The 21,713-nt window shown below is 42.8% G+C and overlaps 1 protein-coding gene across 1 annotated transcript in view; it reads right to left on the reverse strand.

The window, feature by feature from the left end:
- The window catches only part of cdh13 (cadherin 13, H-cadherin (heart)), a 678,090-nt gene that overhangs the window by 557,071 nt on the left and 99,306 nt on the right, over nt 1-21,713 (reverse strand). Inside the window, 1 exon segment of the mRNA XM_056282406.1 lies at nt 11,170-11,283. Within this exon segment, the coding sequence (XP_056138381.1) occupies nt 11,170-11,283 (114 nt within the window).

Raw genomic sequence — 21,713 nt, forward strand, 5'->3', positions numbered from 1 at the left:
ACGGGCCAACCTTATCTGCTGATTCTTGTTCCCCCCTCAGCTATCTCTTTCCCCCTTGTTCTCCCTCGGCGCTCCCCTCTCCCTGCCATCCCTCGGCTCCTCTCACCCCAAGGGGAAAGCGGAATCCCCTGTGGAATACACTCGGCCCCCTGTATCACACCAAGTGGTCCAAGACACTATCAGGCATGTGGACACACACACACAAAATTGTCCCTCCCCACAACCCTGGCCTTCTGCTGGCTTCATATGGATGACACAGAGCTACATATGCCGTTGCATTTATGGCACACATAGTTGCAACAAAGCCCCTCACAACTCGCAAAGAGTTAAACCTAAAGGTAGACAGAAGTCTCAACACATGATTTCCTGTCATACCATGTAGAAACGGGAATCGGCGGTGAAATGATCAAATAAAATGCTGCCGAGAGAGCTTTAGAAGGAATCTCAAGTAGTAAGCCAAGAATTTACATATGAATTCACGTATGTTGCTTTCATACACCCGTTTTGAATATCTTTTGCCTGTTTCTCCATGGGAATTCGCTTTTGAGAATATTAAACAGGAGTGACTATGGTGGAACAAGTTGGCTACGTATGTCTTATTTGTATTTACCCATTGAGGGTGAAAAAAATGAAATAGATTATCGTATTAATGCTGTTTTTGTTGCAAAGTGTGTTGGGACACCTCTGTGTGATAATGCACTTTAAATGAACTCTGATCTGACTTCTAATGGAAAGTGATTTAAGAGAGAATACAAAGAAACAGAAGGAGATAATGAAGAATGCAACACGAGTTTACACATCTGCATGCAAAACATTATGGGCAGGGGAAACTCAAGAACAAATATTCTCTCTCTCTCTCTCAGGGTTGGAGAACCCAACTGGGCTTAGGAGAGAACGTGAAGCCAGTCTGGAGGGTTTTATACAAACCACTACAATGGAAAATGAGCAGGTGATCTGCAGTGGAGGGTCTTGTATGGCAAAGTGGTGGTCAGTGCTTTTATTTCTGTGTTAAACCCTAATGTGAATGACAACTGCCCCTATTGTGCCCAGAGAGAGAGTTTTCCATCGTTTTTTTAGAATGTGTGAGGCTTACACCCCTGTTTCTGCTATTAGACGATTTATTTAGATCATCTGAGGAACGTTTTTCCAAACATAATTTTATTTTTGGTTTTAAATATAGCCAACTTTTAAAAATATAAATGCCAACTCTTGAACTTCTTTGCAGCGCAGGCAAAAATGTCTATTTATGTAAGCTGGGGGAAAAAAAAGATTGAGTCTGTAGAATGTGATGTTGAACTGCTGTTTACCAGGATGGTCAAGGCCAGGATAACAGTAGATTTTAATTATTACAAAGCAATGAAGGATCTAGACAAATTCAAAACCATTTGGTGTTATAAAGGGGTGCTGTGTTCAACCATCAGAAATCGGTAATGTTTGTCATTTCATTCCATGCACCTGCGCCCATGAAACAAAATATAATTTCCCCCAGCCAACACAAAGACAACTAGAAAAATGCTTTTCCACAGAAAAGGCGTGTGAATGCTGAGCTGCTGAAAGAAATCGCGAAAGAATTGCTGAAAATGGATAAATAGGAAAAGTCAGAAAGTCACTAGCCTACCTGAAATACCTGGAAACTGAAATGTGAAATGGCTGAATATTTTAAAAGTTTTAAAGGTATAAAAAACGGAAAAATTTGCCATAATGTGCTAAATACATAAATAGTTTGATTGTTGAATGGTTTCTGTAGTTTCAAGTATGAAAAGTGGAAGTGATGCAAAGATTTCAAAGTGCTCCCAGTCCCATTACAAACACACACAAGGCTGTAACAAAACTTGCAAGCATTTGCAGCAATGGTTTATGTATGGAAAAAGGTTTGAATAGTCTGAAATATGTGACCCCCACTGGTAAGAGTCCCCAAGTAGGCCTAGGTCATTGAACTGCAAAACCTGACCTGAACATTGTTCTTCTAAAAGAAGAAAAAAGAGCTACAGTACATCAGAAGAAATGGTCTTTATTTGTGATGAGAGGAGGGGTAGAATGAGAGGAGGGGTAGAATTAAAGGAGGGATGGTAGAATGAGAGGAGGAGAGGTAGAATGAGAGGAGGGGTTGAATGAGAGGAGGGGTAGTGATGAAGATGAAGAGTAGCGATAAAGAGGAAGGGTAGTGATGAAGATGAAGAGTAGTGATGAGGAAGGGTAGGAGGAGGGTAAGAAGGTTGTAGGAAGGTAGGATGGCAGGGAGGTTGTAGGAAGCAAAGAAGGTTGTCGGAAGGATGGTAGGAAGGTTGTAGGAAGGAAGGAAGGTAAGAAGGTTGTAGGAAGGAATGTGTGAAGGAACGAAGGTAAGAAGGTTGTAGGAAGGTAGGAAAGACAGTAGGAAGCAAGGTAGGAAGGTTGTAGGAAGGAAGGAAGAGTAGTTAAGAAGTGGCAGAAGCTGATCAAATCTACCAGGTGTTGAGAGTTGACAGTAATTAGGCTGGCAGTTGAGTTTCAAATTGATATGTGATGTCACAATAGGACCGAACATTCTAATGGGCAAAGTGTATGGCAGAATTGCTAAACTTTAGAGCTGAATTGTTCAAAAACTATACAATATTTTTAAAATCTAAATGGGATTCTGAAAGAGTTGAATGTCCTGAACTCTTTAAGCTTTAAATGGGGTTTCTAATTCAAAAAATGAAGGAGGAGATACAGTTCTAATGGGGGGGGGGATAATAAAGACGTTGTCGCTTGCGGAGTGGGAGAGACGGGTTCGCGTTACGGCTGTGGTGACGGTCTTCCGGACTGCCCCCGAATTCACTACATTGGTGTCGGAAGTGGGATGGTGAGACCGTGAGGTCATCGGAAGCGTATGTGCCAAGAGGCGTGAAGGAGCTGATATGCTTAAACGTGGGGACGCGCTTCCTGAAGGAGGGGGGTAGTGTAATGTGCATGGAGAAGTAGACACGTTGGTCCTTGACCAACGGGTCGGACCCTTTAGTCGACTGGTTAACGTTGTCGCTTGCGGAGTGGGAGACACGGGTTCGCGGCCCGGCTGTGGCGGTTCACGGGCTGCCCCCCGATTTTGCTACAATATTGTTAAAAAGATGCCGTCTGGTTTTTTGTTGTTATTTTTTGTCGTTGAATAAAGACGTTTTAAAATTGAAAAAAATATCTCTCTTTCACAAACACACACACACTGTAATCCAAGGACATGTGCAGTGCTTGGAATTGTGTTAAAACCCATTAAAAAAGTTAAACCAGCAAGAAATTGTTAGTCTATATTATATGAACTGGGATGTGTTTTCATAACCAAGGTCCTTATTTTTCAGAGTTTGGTATACCACATATATATAGGTTTGATTAAAAAAAGTTAAATTACCTACAGTTTAGAAGAAAAACTAATTGCAAGACGAGGACTACGGAAGTCATGAAAATGTGCAGTCGCTGTTGGGTATAAAGACTTGAAGCCAATTTAGCTACCACTCTTATTTAAAAAATGGACAAACTGAAAAAAAGATTATCGTGAAATTAATTTCTTAACAGATTTAACTCTGTGAAAAATGATCAACAAAAAAAAGGGATGTCCGCTTCAGTGTTTGTCTACCCCCCCCCCCCATTCTGAAAACAACCAGAATTAAAAACAACACGAGACAACAAAGTATGTGATTTATGTATTTGTTTCTGGACTGTGTGAAAAAAGAAAAGATTTTTGGATATTAACCATCTTTGGAGAGCTAAGTAAATAGGCTGAGGGTACAGTCATTTATTTTTGTGTTTGCTTTCAATAGCACCATAAAAGAGAGTTTTCGACTGTTGGTTATTTGTTAATGTATTACCTCATCATCACTGTCCTCAAATGTGATTACAGTACAATCTGAACAGGAAAGAAAACCACCTGTTGTAGGCAGGCAGGTTTAAAATATGGGTTAATAATCCCAAATTTCCCAAAAGTAGCTAATGCACTGTGGCTGCAGCAAGACCTCTCTCCACGTTGAGCTTTTCAGTTGATATTAAAGAGGGATACATTTCAATTTTGTCTTTTTATTCCCTTATTTGACTCAAAAAAAAAAAAAGATGTAATGCAAAATTGCCTGGTTCCAGGAACATTGTATAGTGATAGCCCATGTCTTTGCAGGCCAGCTGATAACCTATAAATTGGAACAGACATCATCTCTCTCTTTCAAACAAGATTATTAACAGCACATTTCTCGGTTAGGAGTGGATAATTACATAGACTCCAACTAAAGCTTTATTTAAGAGTGGAAAACTTAGTTTAACACTGGGCATAAAGGACTATAAGAGCAAAAATATTCTATTCTTGCGAAAATTGGCATTAAGTGCAAACATAGACATAAGCGCAGACGTGTATATGGTCCAATCTAATTTTGGTAATTTGGTGAGAAATTTGAGTTGATAAAGAGGTTGGATTAGGATAAATGTATTACAAGTACATCCTCTCATACCCTTTAAAATGGCCTGTGCTGCAGCATATTGGCAATTTCCTGATGGATGAAGACAGAAGCCTATTATAATGTTTATGCACTCCGCAGAGGCAAGTTATTTACTTGTACTGCCCTCCAATTATATACTCCAACCCTAAAGATTGTGATAAAACGGGCATCTGGGTGGTGTGGCGGTCTATTCCGTTGCCTACCAACACAGGGATCGCCAGATCGAATCCCCATGTTACCTCCAGCTTAGTCGGGCGTCCCTACAGACAAAATCGTCCGTGTCTTCGGGTGGGAAGCCGGATGTGGGTATGTGTCCTGGTTGCTGCACTAGCGCCTCCTCTGGTCGATCGGGGTACCTGTTCAGGGGGGAGGGGGAACTGGGGGGAATAGCATGATCCTCTCATGCGCTACGTCTCCCTGGCAAAACTCCTCAGTGTCAGGTGAAAAGAAGCGGCTGGCGACTCCACATGTATCGGAGGAGGCATGTGGTAGTCTGCAGCCCTCTCTGGATCAGAAGAGGGGGTGGAGCAGTGACCGGGATGGCTCAGAAGATTAGGTTATTGGCCGGATACAATTGGGGAGAAAAAAAGGGGAAAAAAAGATTGCGACAAAACAAAATATACATAATTTGTAGCAGCATGCAAGAAGGTCATGATCCAATAGCCTGGCTAACAGAACTTACAAACTGCCTTCAGTGTTCTCACGTCATGCATAAGACTACAGAGACTGAAAATGAATACAATAGTTCAATCTATGGAGACTGACAATGGAGGTGTAATTTTCACATCCCAATCCCGTGACTCGGTAAAAAAAAAATTATCCTGTCCCCGTTCCGCTCACAGGATTGATAGTAAAATTGACTCCCGTCCCATGGGATTGCTCACCATATGTCAGGATCTAGTGTAGATCTTTTGTAATAGTGGATACATTTGTCTGGATCAGACAGACATTGACTTTGTCAAGTTAGGTTGAATTTTTCATGCCTCATGGTGGGCACAAATTGCCTTTGAATCACATAAAATTCAACAGCAACATAGATATTTTTTTCTGATTAACTTGCTAAGAACCTTGCATTTAGTTAGTTGTTGCTATTGGTTTAATGCAGGGGTCGGGAACCTTTTTGACTGGGAGAGCCATAAAAGCCAAATATTTCTAAATATATTTCATTGAGAGCCATATAGTATTTTTAACGTATAATAAATTAAATATGTTTTACTTTTAATGCGACTTCTGGTGCTGCATGGTTTTGCTGATGGCCTTGTAGTCTGGTTCATACGTGGTGAGGTTGAGCTTCATGCAGGCGTTGAGGCTTCCATCAGTTAAACGTGAGCGTAGGTTGGTCTTAATGTTCCTCATATGCGAGAAAGACTGTTCACATGCATATGTAGAGCCAAACATGGTCAATACGGCAATACTCACACGCTGCATTGTGTGGTATGTCACAGGAAGCTCGTTCCAAGTTTTAGAATCAGCTGGTCTTCAGGTTGAAGATTTTTAATTTCTGTCCACTTGTGTTCCCTCGCCAGCTCTGCTCGCTGTCGCGCAAGACTTTCCAACTCTCCATTAAGTGACTTGAACTTACTCATCCACATGTCTGATGCCTTCAGGTCAGCAACTTCCAGCTCAAAGTCTCCGATAGAGACCCCGGGGATGCATGTCAGGTCGATTTTGTCCACTGCACACTCATGTGGATGAGTGATGAACTTGAAAAGACCAGTGCGCGCACGAAATTCTCCAAAACGTGCTTTGAATGACTGCAGGAGATTGAACGTAAAGCCAGCTAGCTGCTGGAGATCCAGATGTTGAGTGGAGTCACTTGCTAAGCATGCATCTCTAAATTGTTGCAGTCTTTCAAAGTGCAGAAGACGACCTGTTTCAATGTCCCTGAGAAAGACTTCCAGCTTGCTTTCAAATGCAAACACTGCTTGTTGAAGGGATGAGATTGTATTTCCAATACCTTGCATTTTCACATTGAGCTGGTTCAGATGGCCAGTTATGTCCACGAGATAGTGAAACTGCAGGAGCCAGTCAGTGTTGTCTAGCTCAGGATGCTTGACGCCTTTCATTTCAAGAAAAGTCCGGATTTCACTCAGGCAAGCTGCAAAACGGCTGAGCACCTTCCCCCTTGACATCCAACGCACGTTGCTGTGTAAAAGCAGACCGGGATAATGATTCCCAACTTCTTCTAACAGAGCTTTAAACTGGCGATCATTTAAAGCTCGGGCAACAATAAAGTTGACCACTCGAATGACCAGAGACATCACCTCGCCAAGCTCCTGGCCACACGTCTGAGCGCAAAGCGCCTCCTGGTGCAGGATGCAATGAAAACTTAGGATGGCTCTCTTTTCATGTTCACGGAGAAGCGCTACAAATCCTTTGTTCTTCCCCAACATACAGGGTGCACCATCAGTACAGACAGAAATAAGTTTATCCATCGGTAGTTTTTTTTCTTTAGCAAACTCCATGAAAGACATGAATAAATCCTCTCCTCTTGTTGTCCCTTTCATTGGCAAAACAGCCAAGCTTTCCTCACGCAGTGTGTCACCTGCAGCATACCTGGCAATGATACTGCACTGAGATAGATGGCTAACGTCTGTTGACTCATCTAACGCGAGAGAAAAGTATGTCCCGGCGTTTATGTCCTTAATTTGTGTTTCCTCGACTTGATTTGCCATCATGATGCTTCGATCGTGCACAGTTCTTGCTGACAGGGGCATGTCTTTTATTCGTTTGATTATCTTGTCTTTATTTGGGAAGTCATCAAACAGTTCATTGGCCACATCAAGCATGAATGTTTTGGCATACTCGCCATCCGTGAATGACTTTCCATTCCTTACTATTGCCAAAGCCCCCGCAAAGCTAGCGGAATTCCCGTCACCTTGCTTGGTCCACACACGTAGTTGCTGCTGACTCGTCTGCACTCTCCGCTGTAGCTCCTCGCATGCGCTTTTCCTGCTGTCCCCCGCTGGATATTTCGATGCAAATGAAGCATGGTGCGTATCGAAGTGCCGCTTTATATTTGACCGTTTCATCGATGCAATTTTATCATTGCATATTAGACATACCGCAGATCCTGCTCTCTCCACAAATGCAAATTCCTCTGTCCACGCAGCCTGGAATGCACGGTAATCATCGTCTTTTTTTCTTTTCGCCATCTTTTCCGTTACAAGGGTTGAAGCGGATAAACTAGTTGGCTATCTGATAAAATTGATTTCTTCACCTTTACAATGACCCGGACATGCTCGCGAGCCATTGGTTCCCGACCCGACCCACGGGTGACCCGTGACCCATGAAATTTATCTTCAAAACTAATTTCTGTTTACTTTAAAATGACACAGTATTATTAAGAAATATCACAAGTATTTTAAAATCAGTTCCAAACTGATTTTTTTGAAAAAAAAAAAAATTTTCAACTCAAAATTGTCTGGGAGCCATATGCCGTCACCGGAAGAGCCATATATGGCTCGCGAGCCATAGGTTCCTGACCGCTGGTTTAATGACTTAAACAGTGAGGTGAAATCCTAATGCTAACATCCATTAAAATACATTCAGATAGATGCTCCCATGTGCCCGCACCTAAACTGCTGTGTGAAAATACCTCATTGCACCTGCATCTGCACTTAGAGGTGATCTGAGCCAGTGGAGGTGTAAGCACTAATTACAAGCCAAAATGAACACCAAAATTGTACAACGTGTGGGCGTCAGGTTAGCGTAGCGGTCTATTCCATTGCATACCAACATGGGGCTCACCGGTTCGAATCCCTGTGTTACCTCCGGCTTGGTCAAGCATCCCTGCAGACACAATTGGCTGTGTCTGCGGGTGGGAAGCCAGATGTGGATATGTGTCATGGTTGCTGCACTAGCGCCTCCTCTGGTCAGTCAGAGCGCCTGTTCATGGGGGGGACTGGGGAGAATAGTGTAATCCTCCTATGTGCTATGTCCACCTGGTGAAACTCCTCCCTGTCAGTTGAAAAGAAGTGGCTGGTGACTCCACATGTATCGGAGGAGGCGTGTGGTAGTCTGCAGCCCTCCCCGGCTCAGCAGAGGGGGTGGAGCAGTGACGGGGATGGCTCGGAAAATAGGGCAATTGGCCAAGTACAATTGGGGACAAAAAAAGGGGGGGAAATTGTACAGCAACAACAGATGTGCATTAACACACCCTCGGCTACGCCACCACGCCCATCCTGGTGCAGGTGGATTCCTTTCGACCTACAAAATTACCAAACTGATGCAGGCGGGAAAAATTCACTTTGCACTTGAGGAAATTGCCAATTTGCATTTGTGTCTCCACTGGCTCTGCGTTAGCATGAAAATAGAGCCCTCTATGTTGGCCTAATTTACCTTGAACTCTAAATCCTCTATCCTATCACTATTCTCTCTGCACCTAAGCATTGAACCACGCTACCTATTGTACTTATGCATACTTGAGGGGTTGGCTGAGCCCAAGCTTTTATAAAAGAATGAAAGGGTTTGAGTTGTAGGACATGGGCTATTTTCCAACTTGGAAGAAATCACTGAGATGAAAATGGGGGCCACCAACAAACAAACTCAGAAATATGGGTAAATCATCCTTTTTATGGATCTATAGACCTAATGAGAGGAAATGTAGACTAGATTAAGATGAAAATCTCCCATAGTGTATCTTTACATTTTAAACTGCTGCAGGTTAATTAGTTTTAGCAGAATCCAGCTCCATGTATTTGTCACCTAACCTCAGTCTAAGTGTGGGAAACTATGAGCAAACACTTTTCTTTTTTTTTGCCACTTTCAATGACATAAATTGTGCATATCAGTCCATGCTTACCCTCTGAGTAAACTACACTTGACATCACTGAGGATGTAACATGGACACTACTCACGGTGAGAAAGACCATGTCAGATCAAAAAAACGTTTAGCTCCGGTGCCATTGAGAGAATCCTGGCAGGGTACCTCACTGCCTGGTATGGGACCTCTACCTCTCAAGACCAAAAAGTCCTGCAGAGAGTGGTACAGCTGGCTGAGCATGCCACTGAAACTACACTCACCCCCCCCCCCCACAGGACTTATACACCAGGCGGTGCAGGACCAGGGCTAAAAGGATTATTATGGATCCCCATCACCCCAATAACAGACTGTTTCAGCTTCTGCAGTCAGGCAGACGCCTCTGCAGACACAAGGCTAACACAGAGACTCAGTAGGCGTTTCTTCCCCCAAGCCATGAGGACGCTAAATACCAAATAACAATAACATCAGTAACTCAAGGCTCAATAGTGTGCCTACTGTGTACACACTAAGAACCATCACTTTGCCTCCAACACTTCACTCATACAGAGACTTTTTGCACATTTGTATAGTATCTGAATTTCAATATGCACATTTGTACAGTAACTGCACGTTGTACATAGATATCTATTGGGATATACGACCTTTTGTTTACTCCCTGGATTTTTAACTTTTCATATTTCATTTTATCCTTATTTAATTTTTGTTTCACTTCTTTTGCTGCACAGTTTTTGGAGTTTGCAAAAAGTCATTTCGCCACGCATTGTACTTGTACGAGAAGTAAGAGACAAATAAAGCTTTGAATCTTGAAATCTCGAATCACTGTTTCAATTTTATAACAGCAGCAATTCAGCAGGTTGTTGTTTTACTTCCATAAGTCAAGTCAAACTTTATTTATATAGCACATTTCATAAGTGGATTTAAACTTGTAATGACGCTTTGCACTATGCTTTTAACATGTAGCCATCTAGTTTGTATGACTGGTTGGCAATATCAATGATGTTGTACAGCAATGTGGCCAAAATGATCTTAGCTGTGACTAAGGCATGGTGGATGAGAGATGGTTGTGGTATAAGAGTTTCAATATTATCATTTTTTTCTTTTCTTTAGAGATTTGTTTGTTTTGTCATTGGAGTGTGTGCAGCCTTTATCTCCAATAAGAGTGCCCTCTGCACCGACCCACCTAAGTGAAGGTTGACCTAGCAGTGACATTAATTTGCTGTGTATTGCTCCTATATCTGGTCATAATATTTACGGTACATGATCAGAGACCCAATTCCACTTAGAATCCCACAGAGAATGAATGAATAAATGAACAAACTGTAGAAAAACAATGAAGTATGATTGGCATGAAAGTGTGTTGATGTGAGAGAAGTTAAAATGAAGTTAAAGCCACACAAAGGTAAAGAATAGTCCTAAAAAAGATTTAGCCTTTTATCTACAGTAGATTTATATTAAGTCAATGCAAACTGCTTGAATAGCGGATAAAATAAAACTGGATGTCCCCTAAGAAATTTGGTTTCAGAAAATGGTGACTGACTTCATTAACACAAAAGCTGTCTACAATGACATTTACACATTCTTAGCGACTATCAGTTTTAATCCTTGTATTTTTTTTGTTTTTAACAATTACTTGCCCTGAGTTGTGTAGCTGTATCATGTTTAAATTCAGGTCAAACTCTTTTCTCTTGTTCCCTCTCCTGCAAGTAAAACAGTGCTGAACATTCATTGAACTGACCGAATTGTCACAGGGCCAAAGAAAAGCATAGCCCGAAATTTTATACAAAATCAGCCTTAAAAGAATTGATCCTGTACCTCGGGCAATTTACATCCAGGTTACGAATTGAGAATGTGAATTGCCCTGCAACTCTTTTACATTCAGGAACTTACTGCAGGGATGTTTCCCTTTAACATCAGGAGGCTGCTGGGAAACCCAGGCCGAGTTAGCAAATATTGATGCTGTGTTTCTCTCACCTTGCCGATGATCCTGGGGAAGGGCGCTCTCTGGTTCTCGGTGACACTCAGAGGGGGGACCAGCAGGGATCTCTTTAATCTGTAAGGCTGTGTCTGGCCAAGGGCAAGTATGTCCTAAAACACAAACAGAGAGACCATGTTATTGCCCATGTGGATTCTGTATGCCCTGAAACGACAATACCCGGACATTTTAAAGGGGTGGGGGTATTACAGAAAGCAAGCTTTATCAGGTCACAGGGTATGGTAACCCTAGATTTGAAAAACTCTCGCACATGCACACTTAGCTTGACAATGGAGGCAGGGGTGCCGCCAGGGATTTTGCACCCCTACAAAGAATATGACTGAAACCCAGCCACTGAGGATGCACAAGCCAGTGCATCCTTAGTGCCGATCCCAAGCCCGGACAAATGGGGAGGGTTGCGTCAGGAAGGGCATCCGGCGTAAAATCTTTGCCAAATGAAATATGCGGATCATAAATAAGACTTACATACCGGATCGGTCGAGGCCCGGGTTACCAACGACCGCCACCGGTACTGTTAACCAGCAGGGTGTCGGTGGAAACTATGCTACTGTTGGGCGAAGGAGAGGGAGAGGAGGAAAGCATGTCCAGAGGCAGCTAGAGAGGAGGAAGGGTAGGCATGTGGAGGTGAGAGTTGGAACTTTGAATGTTGGCACTATGACTGGTAAAGGGAGAGAGCTGGCTGACATGATGGAAAGAAGAAAGGTAGGCATACTGTGTGTGCAAGAGACCAGGTGGAAGGGGAGTAAGGCCAGGAGTATCGGAGGTGGGTTCAAACTCTTCTACCATGGTGTGAATGGGAGGAGAAATGGGGTAGGGGTAATTCTGAAGGAAGAGTATGTCAAGAGCGTGCTGGAGGTGAAGAGAGTGTCAGACAGAGTGATGAGTATGAAGCTGGAAATTGAAGATTTATTGCTGAATGTTATCAGCGCATATGCCCCGCAAGTTGGGTGTGAGATGGATGAAAAAGAAGAATTCTGGAATGAGTTGGACGACATGGTGGAGAGGGTACCCAAGGAGGAGAGAGTGGTGATTGGAGCGGACTTCAATGGACATGTTGGTGAAGGGAACAGAGGTGATGAGGAGGTGATGGGAAAGTATGGAGTCAAGAAGAGAAATGTGGAAGGACAGATGGTGGTCGATTTTGCGAAAAGGATGGAAATGGCTGTGGTGAATACATATTTCAAGAAGAGGGAGGAACACAGGGTGACGTACAAGAGTGGAGGAAAGTGCACACAGGTGGACTATATCTTATGTAGAAGGCACCATCTAAAAGGGATTGGAGACTGCAAGGTGGTGACAGGGGAGAGCGTAGCCAGGCAGCATCGGATGGTGGTCTGTAGGATGACTTTGGAGACCAAGAAGAGGAAGCGAGTGAAGACACAGCCGAAGATCAAATGGTGGAAGTTGAAGAAGGAAGACTGTTGTGTGGAGTTCAGGCAGGAGTTAAGACAGGCACTGGGTGGTAGTGAAGAGTTGCCAGATGGCTGGAAAACCACTGCAGAAATAGTGAGGGAGACAGCTAGGAAGGTACTTGGTGTGTCATCAGGACAGAGGAAGGAAGACAAGGAGACTTGGTGGTGGAATGAGGAAGTACAGCAAATTATACAGAGGAAAAGGTTGGCAAAGAAGAAGTGGGATAGTCAGAGAGATGAAGAAAGTAGACAGGAGTACAAGGAGATGCAGCGTAAAGCAAAGAGAGAGGTGGCAAAGGCAAAGGAAAAGGCGTATGGTGAGTTGTATGACAGATTAGACACTAAGGAAGGAGAAAAGGACTTGTACCGATTGGCTAGACAGAGGGACCAAGCTGCAAAGGATGTGCAGCAAGTTAGGGCGATCAAGGATAGAGATGGAAATGTGCTGACAAGCGAGGAGAGTGTGCTAAGAAGGTGGAAGGAATACTTTGAGGGGCTGATGAATGAAGAAAATGAGAGAGAGAGAAGGTTGGATGATGTAGGGATAGTGAATCAAGAAGTTCAGCGGATTAGCAAGGAGGAAGTGAGGGCAGCTATGAAGAGGATGAAGAATGGAAAGGCAGTTGGTCCTGATGACATACCTGTGGAGGCATGGAGATGTTTAGGAGAGATGGCAGTGGAGTTTCTAACTAGATTGTTTAACAGAATCCTGGAAAGTGAGAGGATGCCTGAGGAGTGGAGAAGAAGCATACTGGTACCGATTTTCAAGAACAAGGGCGATGTGCAGAACTGTAACAACTACAGAGGTATAACGATCAGCCACAGCATGAAGCTTTGGGAAAGAGTAATAGAAGCTAGGTTAAGAGGAGAGGTGACGATCAGCGAGCAGCAGTATGGTTTCATGCCACGAAAGAGCACCACAGATGCGATGTTTGCTTTGAGAATGTTGATTGAGAAGTATAGAGAAGGCCAGAAAGAGTTGCACTGTGTCTTTGTAGATTTAGAGAAAGCTTATGACAGAGTACCGAGAGAGGAGGTGTGGTATTGTATGAGGAAGTCAGGAGTTGCAGAGAAGTATGTAGGAGTGGTGCAGGATACGTATGAGGGAAGTGTGATAATGGTGAGGTGTGCGGTTGGAATGACGGATGGGTTCAAGGTGGAGGTGGGATTACATCAAGGATCGGCTCTTAGCCCTTTCTTGTTTGCAATGGTGATGGACAGGTTGACGGACAAGATCAGGCAGGAGTCTCCATGGACGATGATGTTCGCGGATGACATTGTGATCTGTAGTGAGAGTAGGGTGCAGGTTGAGGAGAGCCTGGAGAGGTGGAGGTATGCACTGGAGAGAAGAGGAATGAAAGTCAGTAGGAGCAAGACGGAATACCTATGCGTGAATGAGAGAGAGGACAGTGGAATGGTCAGGATGCAAGGAGTGGAGGTGACAAAGACATCTGAGTTTAAATACTTGGGGTCGACTGTCCAAAGTAACGGGGAGTGCAGTAGAGAGGTGAAAAAGAGAGTACAGGCAGGTTGGAGTGGGTGGAGAAGAGTGTCAGGAGTGATTTGCGACAGAAGGGTACCAGCAAGAGTTAAAGGGAAAGTTTACAAGATGGTTGTGAGACCAGCTATGTTATATGGTTTGGAGACATTGGCACTGACGAAAAGACAGGAGGCGGAGCTGGAGGTGGCAGAGTTGAAGATGCTAAGATTTTCACTGGGAGTAACGAAGAAGGACAGGATTAGGAACGATTATATTAGAGGGACCGCTCAGGTTGGACGGTTTGGAGACAAAGCAAGAGAGGCAAGATTGAGATGGCTTGGACATGTGTGGAGGAGAGATGCTGAGTATATTGGGAGAAGGATGCTGAATATGGAGCTGCCAGGGAAGAGGAGAAGAGGAAGGCCAAAGAGGAGGTTTATGGATGTGGTGAGGGAAGACATGCAGGTGGCTGGTGTGACAGAGGAAGACGCAGAAGACAGGAAGAAATGGAAACGGATGATCCGCTGTGGCGACCCCTAACCGGAGCAGCCGAAAGTAGTAGTAGACAAAGAATATGACTGAGCGCCCTTTAATTAATTATTTATTTAATCAAATAATTATTTTATTATTGTCCTGACTTCTTTAAACATTAAACCCCTCCCTCTACATTCATCCCATGCTACCAGCTTGCCCAACAATCCCCTCATCAACAGCTTCTCCAATAAGGGACCCATCTTCTTAGTTTGACAAATTTACATATAAAATGCTCTTAACAAAAATGATTATGATACCACCATAGCCCAGACTGAACCTGTGGGCTCTATCCTGTGGATCGCGAATCAGAGAGGTCTTCGACAAAACAGACGTGGACTAAACCGTTTAGGGGGAGGGAGGGTCGGAGTTCAAAACAGATGCTGTCAACTGGATTTTTTTTCTTTCTTAAACCATTTCAATGTGCATTTTAAATCATTATGCCAGTTTAATAACACTTCTGAAGAATGACTGATTTCTTTATTTTTCTTTTCAGTATTTTTGAGCACCGTTGTGGCGCCCCCTCTAGTCTGGTGCCCTTAGAATCTTCATAACGTTATACCCACTTACGGCGCCACTGAATAGAGGGTTAGAATAAAGCAAGTGTAAGGTTAAGGTTAGGTTGAGATTAAGTTGTGGGTTCGCTATCTGTTAGGTTAAAGTTAGCTATCGGTTAAGGTTAGGTTAGGGTAAACGTTGGGTTGAGGTTAGGGTTAAGTTAAGTTAGTGTAAGAGTTTCGCAAATTCGCAAATCTAGGGTTACCATCTAGACACGACCTGTTGCTCTGGATGAGCAGCCATGGTTTCTGTCAGTGGAGGGGGCGGGGCAAACAATGATGCCGGCCAATTAATGTGGTGGCTCCTGAACAATACTATTATGCTAATAAACCCCCAAACAACCTGCGTCATCAGAGATGGGTGTGGAGCACAGGAAATGAAACAAATCTTGGTGAAAAAAATAATAAAAGAAATAAATGTCAGATATATTTCATAGGTATACAGTAGTTATACCAAACTCCAAGACAACAAGAAAAGGGGACAACCCCCCCACCCCTTTAAAATGTGAATCTATTAATAATCTTCCTCTGTCACATTATGCAGAAAAATCACGTCTGCTTTTGTCCTCTACCAGTGCTGGAAAATGTCTTCTTAGCGTTCATAATTGAATCGACGTAGTGCAACAAGCTTTAAGCTGAAGAGCAAGTTTTCTGCTTACTGGCTTAAATAACTTGTGCTTTATGTAAATACCAGCTCCAGTAGACAAGGCATGCACACACACACACACACACACATAACCTTACATGCAGTGTGCATTTAAAAATGCTGTATACTTATGACCTGACCCCCGATTACTCATCATTTTGTCTTTAAACACTTGCAGAGATGCTTGAATGTTTTCATCCACTGTTGAAATAATGTACGCCTGAGGGAAGTAACCCAAATGCATTGCCTGTGTTGTGTCAGATAGCAGTGCCAAGTGTCATCACTGTATGAAGGTCTGGGCATATTCATACAGCAAGCAGTGGTGCCTGCTGCACGTTGTAGAGCAATGAAAAGGAGGAGAGGGGGAAAAACTGGAGAGCATACAAATCTTTCCGTCACTTTAATTTCACTTATTTTTTTAGACAGCACTCAACTCGCTGTTTTCAGCCCTAAATTAGGGCAGGAAGAAGAGAAAAAAAACCATGACTGAGTGCTCACGCAAAAGAGCCAAAGAAATCAGACGAGTGAAAGTGAGAAAATGAAAGACAACAAGATTTTTGGCACGTAATTTTATTGTCCATGCAGAAGGAGGCAATTTGAAATGTTGTGTTCACTCTCAAGAAACGCAGTGTAATGAAGTAATTTCATCTACCAACCTCCAGCTGCTCCAAACAAGATGGCAAGGTGGTTATGACATAGTGAGAGCGGTTTTCCTTTTGCTCCTGCAGTCTGTGATCACTGATGCAGTCGGGGGCTTCCTGTCAGCTTGGATGTTGAAAAAAGGATGTCCATTGTTGGATGAAGAAGTTGGAATTATTGCTACTAGAACAGAAGTAATGACCAACGTCTGGTCAAAGTTCACTTGCCTCCCTAGGCACATTCATCTGTACAACTGACAACCTCAGAGGTAACACACAAAATACAGATAAACACACACAGGCCTGCATTCATGCATGTGTGCAGAGGCATAAATACATACATACACACATAATAGATAAATAATAGATACATAGATAACACACACCATCATCATCATCACTGGGGGTCAAGGATGACTGTCCTCTATCTGGGTCCTTCTGGGTCTCCAGGTAGGTGTAGAGGCTGATCCTGCCTGACAGCTTTTTTATGTGGAGTAGCTGATGCGCCTGCAGCCACCATGTGGTCTTTGGCAGGGGGTGGCCAGAATCCAATGGCATGGACAACGAAGACGATTGGGGACTACCCTCTTTTGCAGCCTTCGTCCACCTTCACTGCTGTTGTGACCTGGAGACATCTTCCGCCGTTGAGGTTTTTGTCGGATCTTTGTTGGATCACGCTTTGTCTGGAACCTCCCCCTTAACCTGTCCGCTTTCAGTGACCCTACCAGGAGCCAAGCTCCAGATGGCATAGCTCTTGGGATCATTGGTACATGCAAGCTTCTCCACCACAGCAAGGTGGCGATCCAGGAGAAGACACACAGATCTCCTTATTTACAAGAGTGCCAAGTGTACAACAGTAAAACAAATAACAGGGGATAAATATGACAAGTAAATAAATAATAGTAAAATAAATGATAAATGATTTAAATTTACTGAAAACATTCACAATTCAGGCTTATTAAGTTACATAACAAGAAAAAACATTCACAATTCAGGCATATTAAGTTGAATAACAAGCATTTCAACTCATTTAGAGACACTCGGGTATCAAGCTTCAGGGTTTGTTGTAAACAGTTCCAGGTATCAGCAGCACACAATCTAAAGGCATTTTTTCCCCTACATTTAAATTCACCCAAGGAAACTGAAGTGACAGCTGGTCCTGAGAGGGAGTCAAGTGAGTGTTAGAGCTCCGGTTTAATAGAGAAGTAAAATATAGTGGCAATTTCTGTACAAGTGCTTTGTAAATAAAACCGATACCAATAAATACCTCTCCTCACAGAGAGCAATGTTATAACATACTCGTGCATACCATACATGAAGATGATGATGATAAAACTCCTCTGGGGGATTTATTTTAAATCTGTGTTTCATATATTGCAGCATTGGTCTCTCTCCAGCCTATATTTGTTCATATTTTACTACCTACCTTCTCCACCAAACCCTCTTAATATCTGGTCACCTCCAATGCTGCCCATGCCCACACACCATCGTCATCAGCATAAAAGCAGTGACCTCGAAACTGGATGAACAAAAATCCATTGGCACTGTGCACAGACAACAAAATTATAAAAAGCACCACTGTTAAGCACTGTGTGAAATGATGACAGTATAAAATATTATTCATCATCATTGTTGAATCAGTCTTCTGCATTCTCTGAATAGATCTCAGCTAAGCATGCAATAGGTTAAAACAAGGACTTGATTGAGTTTACCTAAGTAACCGGGTCTTCACATCACTCTCTCACTCACACACAAAAGGCAGGGTGAAAAAAAGACTGAAAGGCAAAACATATAAAAAGATTTAAGTCAAAGACACAGGACCTAAAGATGCAGGGTTCACTCTCCTCCTGATATGCTAAACCAACGGTCTGTACAAGGTCATAGTTTTGTGGCACAAATAACTTTGCTTCCCTTCATTCCACAGTAAGAATTGAGAATTACTAAAGCCAATGAGTTGTACATTTTCAGAGAAGAGGTGCAATTTAAACGATGCAAATGACAGCAGAATCTGCATTAGCGTCCAAGATAGCGTGCAGCATTTTCTTCGCCTTTGAGATTTCACGTCTAAGGACAAAAAAAATATATAAATAAAATCCAAACCTACTGACAGTTATCGTTAACATACTGGTCAACCAGCATTGATTCTCATCTATTCTGATCGACTGAGACGAATAATTCCAGATACCTGAAACTCTCGCCAGAGCCATCGTTATGCTTAGCATACAGAAGCACTCTTATCGCAGCAAAATTAAACACAATATTGAAATACACATATTCAGCCTTTCAACAGTGTCAATATGAAAGGGACATTTTTATTTGCATCACAAACGCTGTCTCTTTTGTCCTTTTTTATGGCACACACTGCTGCATTTTATTGGCAATGTGTATGCTCATGGTTATGTTTGCATTTGAGTGCGTGCATTCTGTGTGAATGTGTGTGTGTTTGTTTGTTTTTTTTCACGATACTATTCCTGGCTGTCTGGAAGCCAGTGCTTTGTCCATGTCAGAATGACAGAGAGAGAGAGAGAGAGAGAGAGCGAGCGAGCAGATAGGAGGTAAAAATGGAGCCATTTGTTTACATCACAGAGTGCTGACACTGAGGGCTCTCTACTGCTATCCAGACCAAACTCACACATCTAATATTTCTCTTCCCCCGACTCAAAAGGTCAGACACAACACAATGAAATGGTCATCACAAATGCAAGCCGACCGTAACAGGCTGAAGACACATCAAGCAGTCTCAGAAATGGCTACTGTTATCGAACCCAGCGGGGAGTGACCTTCCAGTGTCAAAAGCACAAACCTTAAAGAGTAACATCAGCCCTCATTATCAGCTGTGCACCCTTTCTTGTCTTTTAAAAAAAATCTTGGAAAAAGCACTTTTTTTCTGAGGGGGGGGGGAGAATACAAGAAAACGGGGATGGTTAGTTGGTATCTGACTGTCTCTGAGGTCAGCAGGGGTGGTAACATTCATACTTTTGTTTTTTGCACATGTATCATGTATTTGGATTCGGGACTGCATGTCTATGACAGAGTTCAACAAGGTTATCTAGCCACTTGGTGCTTCAGAACAAGGTTAGAGAGTTGCAACAAATGAGGTATAGGGGGAGACTGATCTTGTTGAATTAAAAGGAGAAAATAAATAATGAAAAAAAAATCCTGGTCAAAACCTAGAAAAATATCTTTGGTAATGACCCATCTGTTATCCGGGCATCCCAGACAATCCAACACTGAATAGACTGAAAGCCATAAACTACAGTGAGGGTACGGTGAGGTAAATTGAATATATTTATTTCATTTATTTTTTTCATTTATTTATTAATGAGAGCAGGTTTAACAGACAGTTTCAAGGTTTCTTCACATTTCCCTGTATTTGACATTCTGTTGTGAAGGACTGGTTCAAAATATTACAGGAAGAATGTGATTCCAATACACCCCCTCATTTACTACTACTACTACTTTCAGCTGCTCCTGTTAGGGGTCGCCACAGCGGATCATCCATTTCCATCTCTTCCTGTCCTCTGCCACACCAGCCACCTACATGTCCTCCCTCACCACATCCATAAACCTCCTCTTTGGCCTTCCTCTTTTCCTCTTGCCTGGCAGCTCCATCTTCAACATCCTTCTCTCAGTATACCCAGCATCTCGCCTCCACACATGTCCAAAACATCTCAATCTTGCCTCTCTTGCTTTGTCTACAAACCGTCCAACCTGAGCTGTCCCTCTAATGTAATCGTTCCTAATCCTGTCCTTCTTCGTCACTCCCAGTGAAAATCTTAGCATGTTCAACTCTGCCACCCCCAGCGCCGCCTCCTGTCTTTTCAATCAGTGTCACTGTCTCCAAACCACAACATAGCTGGCCTCACAATACTCCCCCTAATTTGTTTATTCCAATTCCCCCCACAGCCCCCCATCACCCCCTTCACCCACCCTTATCAGAACTGGAATATTACTCTCAACTATATGTATCCCTTAAACTCTCCCTGTTGAAGGAGCAATAATAAAACACAGCAAAAAGGGGGGCGGTGAAAAAAGAAGAAGACAGAGGTTTAGTCTGGCGGTAAGACCTGCAGTGAGCTGAAGTATGTTATAAAGGGTTACCAATTCCCAAAGAATTCCTCAGTTACCCGTTAGTTCGTACCTGATCTTTTCCAGTTTTAGAAAAAATATGACATCGACATCATGAAGCCATTGAGCGATGGATGGGAATCGATTAGATTTCCAATGGAGTAGAAGACAGCATTGTGCTAATAAAGATGTGACAGCTAAAGTGTCTAACTGTTTAGAAGTTAATAGACTACAGTCCTGAGGGGCCCAAATATCATGATAAAAGGACAGTTTCTTAATTTTAATACTATGTATTTTTGACATAGTTTCAAAATAGTCATGGCAAAAGTGGTATAACTTCAAGCATGAATAGAACATGTGGCTTAAGTTGCATGACATCTGTCACACCTGTCCTCTACTTCCGGAAACATTTCAGACAATTGGGCTTTAGAAAAGTGAACCCTGTGCAGGACTTTGAACTGTATGTACCCAATAAGGGCACAGAGAGAGGTTGTATGGGTCCTTTGGATAGCCCCTTTCCACCCTTCCTCTGTGAATTTAATGGGCAGCTCCTGCTCCCACACCGCCCTTGTTTTGGTCATGGAACACTAGTCAAGTGATAAGAACTGACCGTAGATCTTGGAGATCAGTGACCTCTGTGTAGGGTTCAGCTCAAGATCTTCCTAAGATTGTTTGGGGGCATACAGGGGTAGTTTGGAAAGACGGAAATTGCAAAATGCCAGGCCTGGAAGTAGTGTAATAGGTGGGTCGCTGGCAGTCCAAATTCAGTGGAAAACTCTGTGTAACTGCGAAAGAAATCATCTTTGTAAAAATCCTGAAAGCACTTTATACCTTTGTTGTACCATCACAGAAAAATAGCATCTGTGTATGATGGGGAGAATGGTTGTGACACGTTTAATGGTCTCCTTTAAAGGTGTCCTAGAGGAAACTGACAGGAATTTGAAGTGGTGCCTGAATTGATACCAGATCCAAAGGGTGGACAACCGGATTATCTGTTTAGCCAGAAGCATTGAGCGGTAGAGAGGATGTAAGTAAAGCTTTAAGAGAGGATGAATTACAAGACTGTGCCTCTTGTCTAAACTGGACTATCTGAAGATCTAAGCCAACAAGTTATCTTATGAATATGTGCTGACCAATAATATTTTTGAAAAATTATTTTGGTAAGAACAGCAGAATACATTAGGGTTGGG

This window comes from Lampris incognitus, chromosome 6 (genome assembly GCF_029633865.1).
Source record: "Lampris incognitus isolate fLamInc1 chromosome 6, fLamInc1.hap2, whole genome shotgun sequence".
NCBI classification, from domain to species: domain Eukaryota; kingdom Metazoa; phylum Chordata; class Actinopteri; order Lampriformes; family Lampridae; genus Lampris; species Lampris incognitus.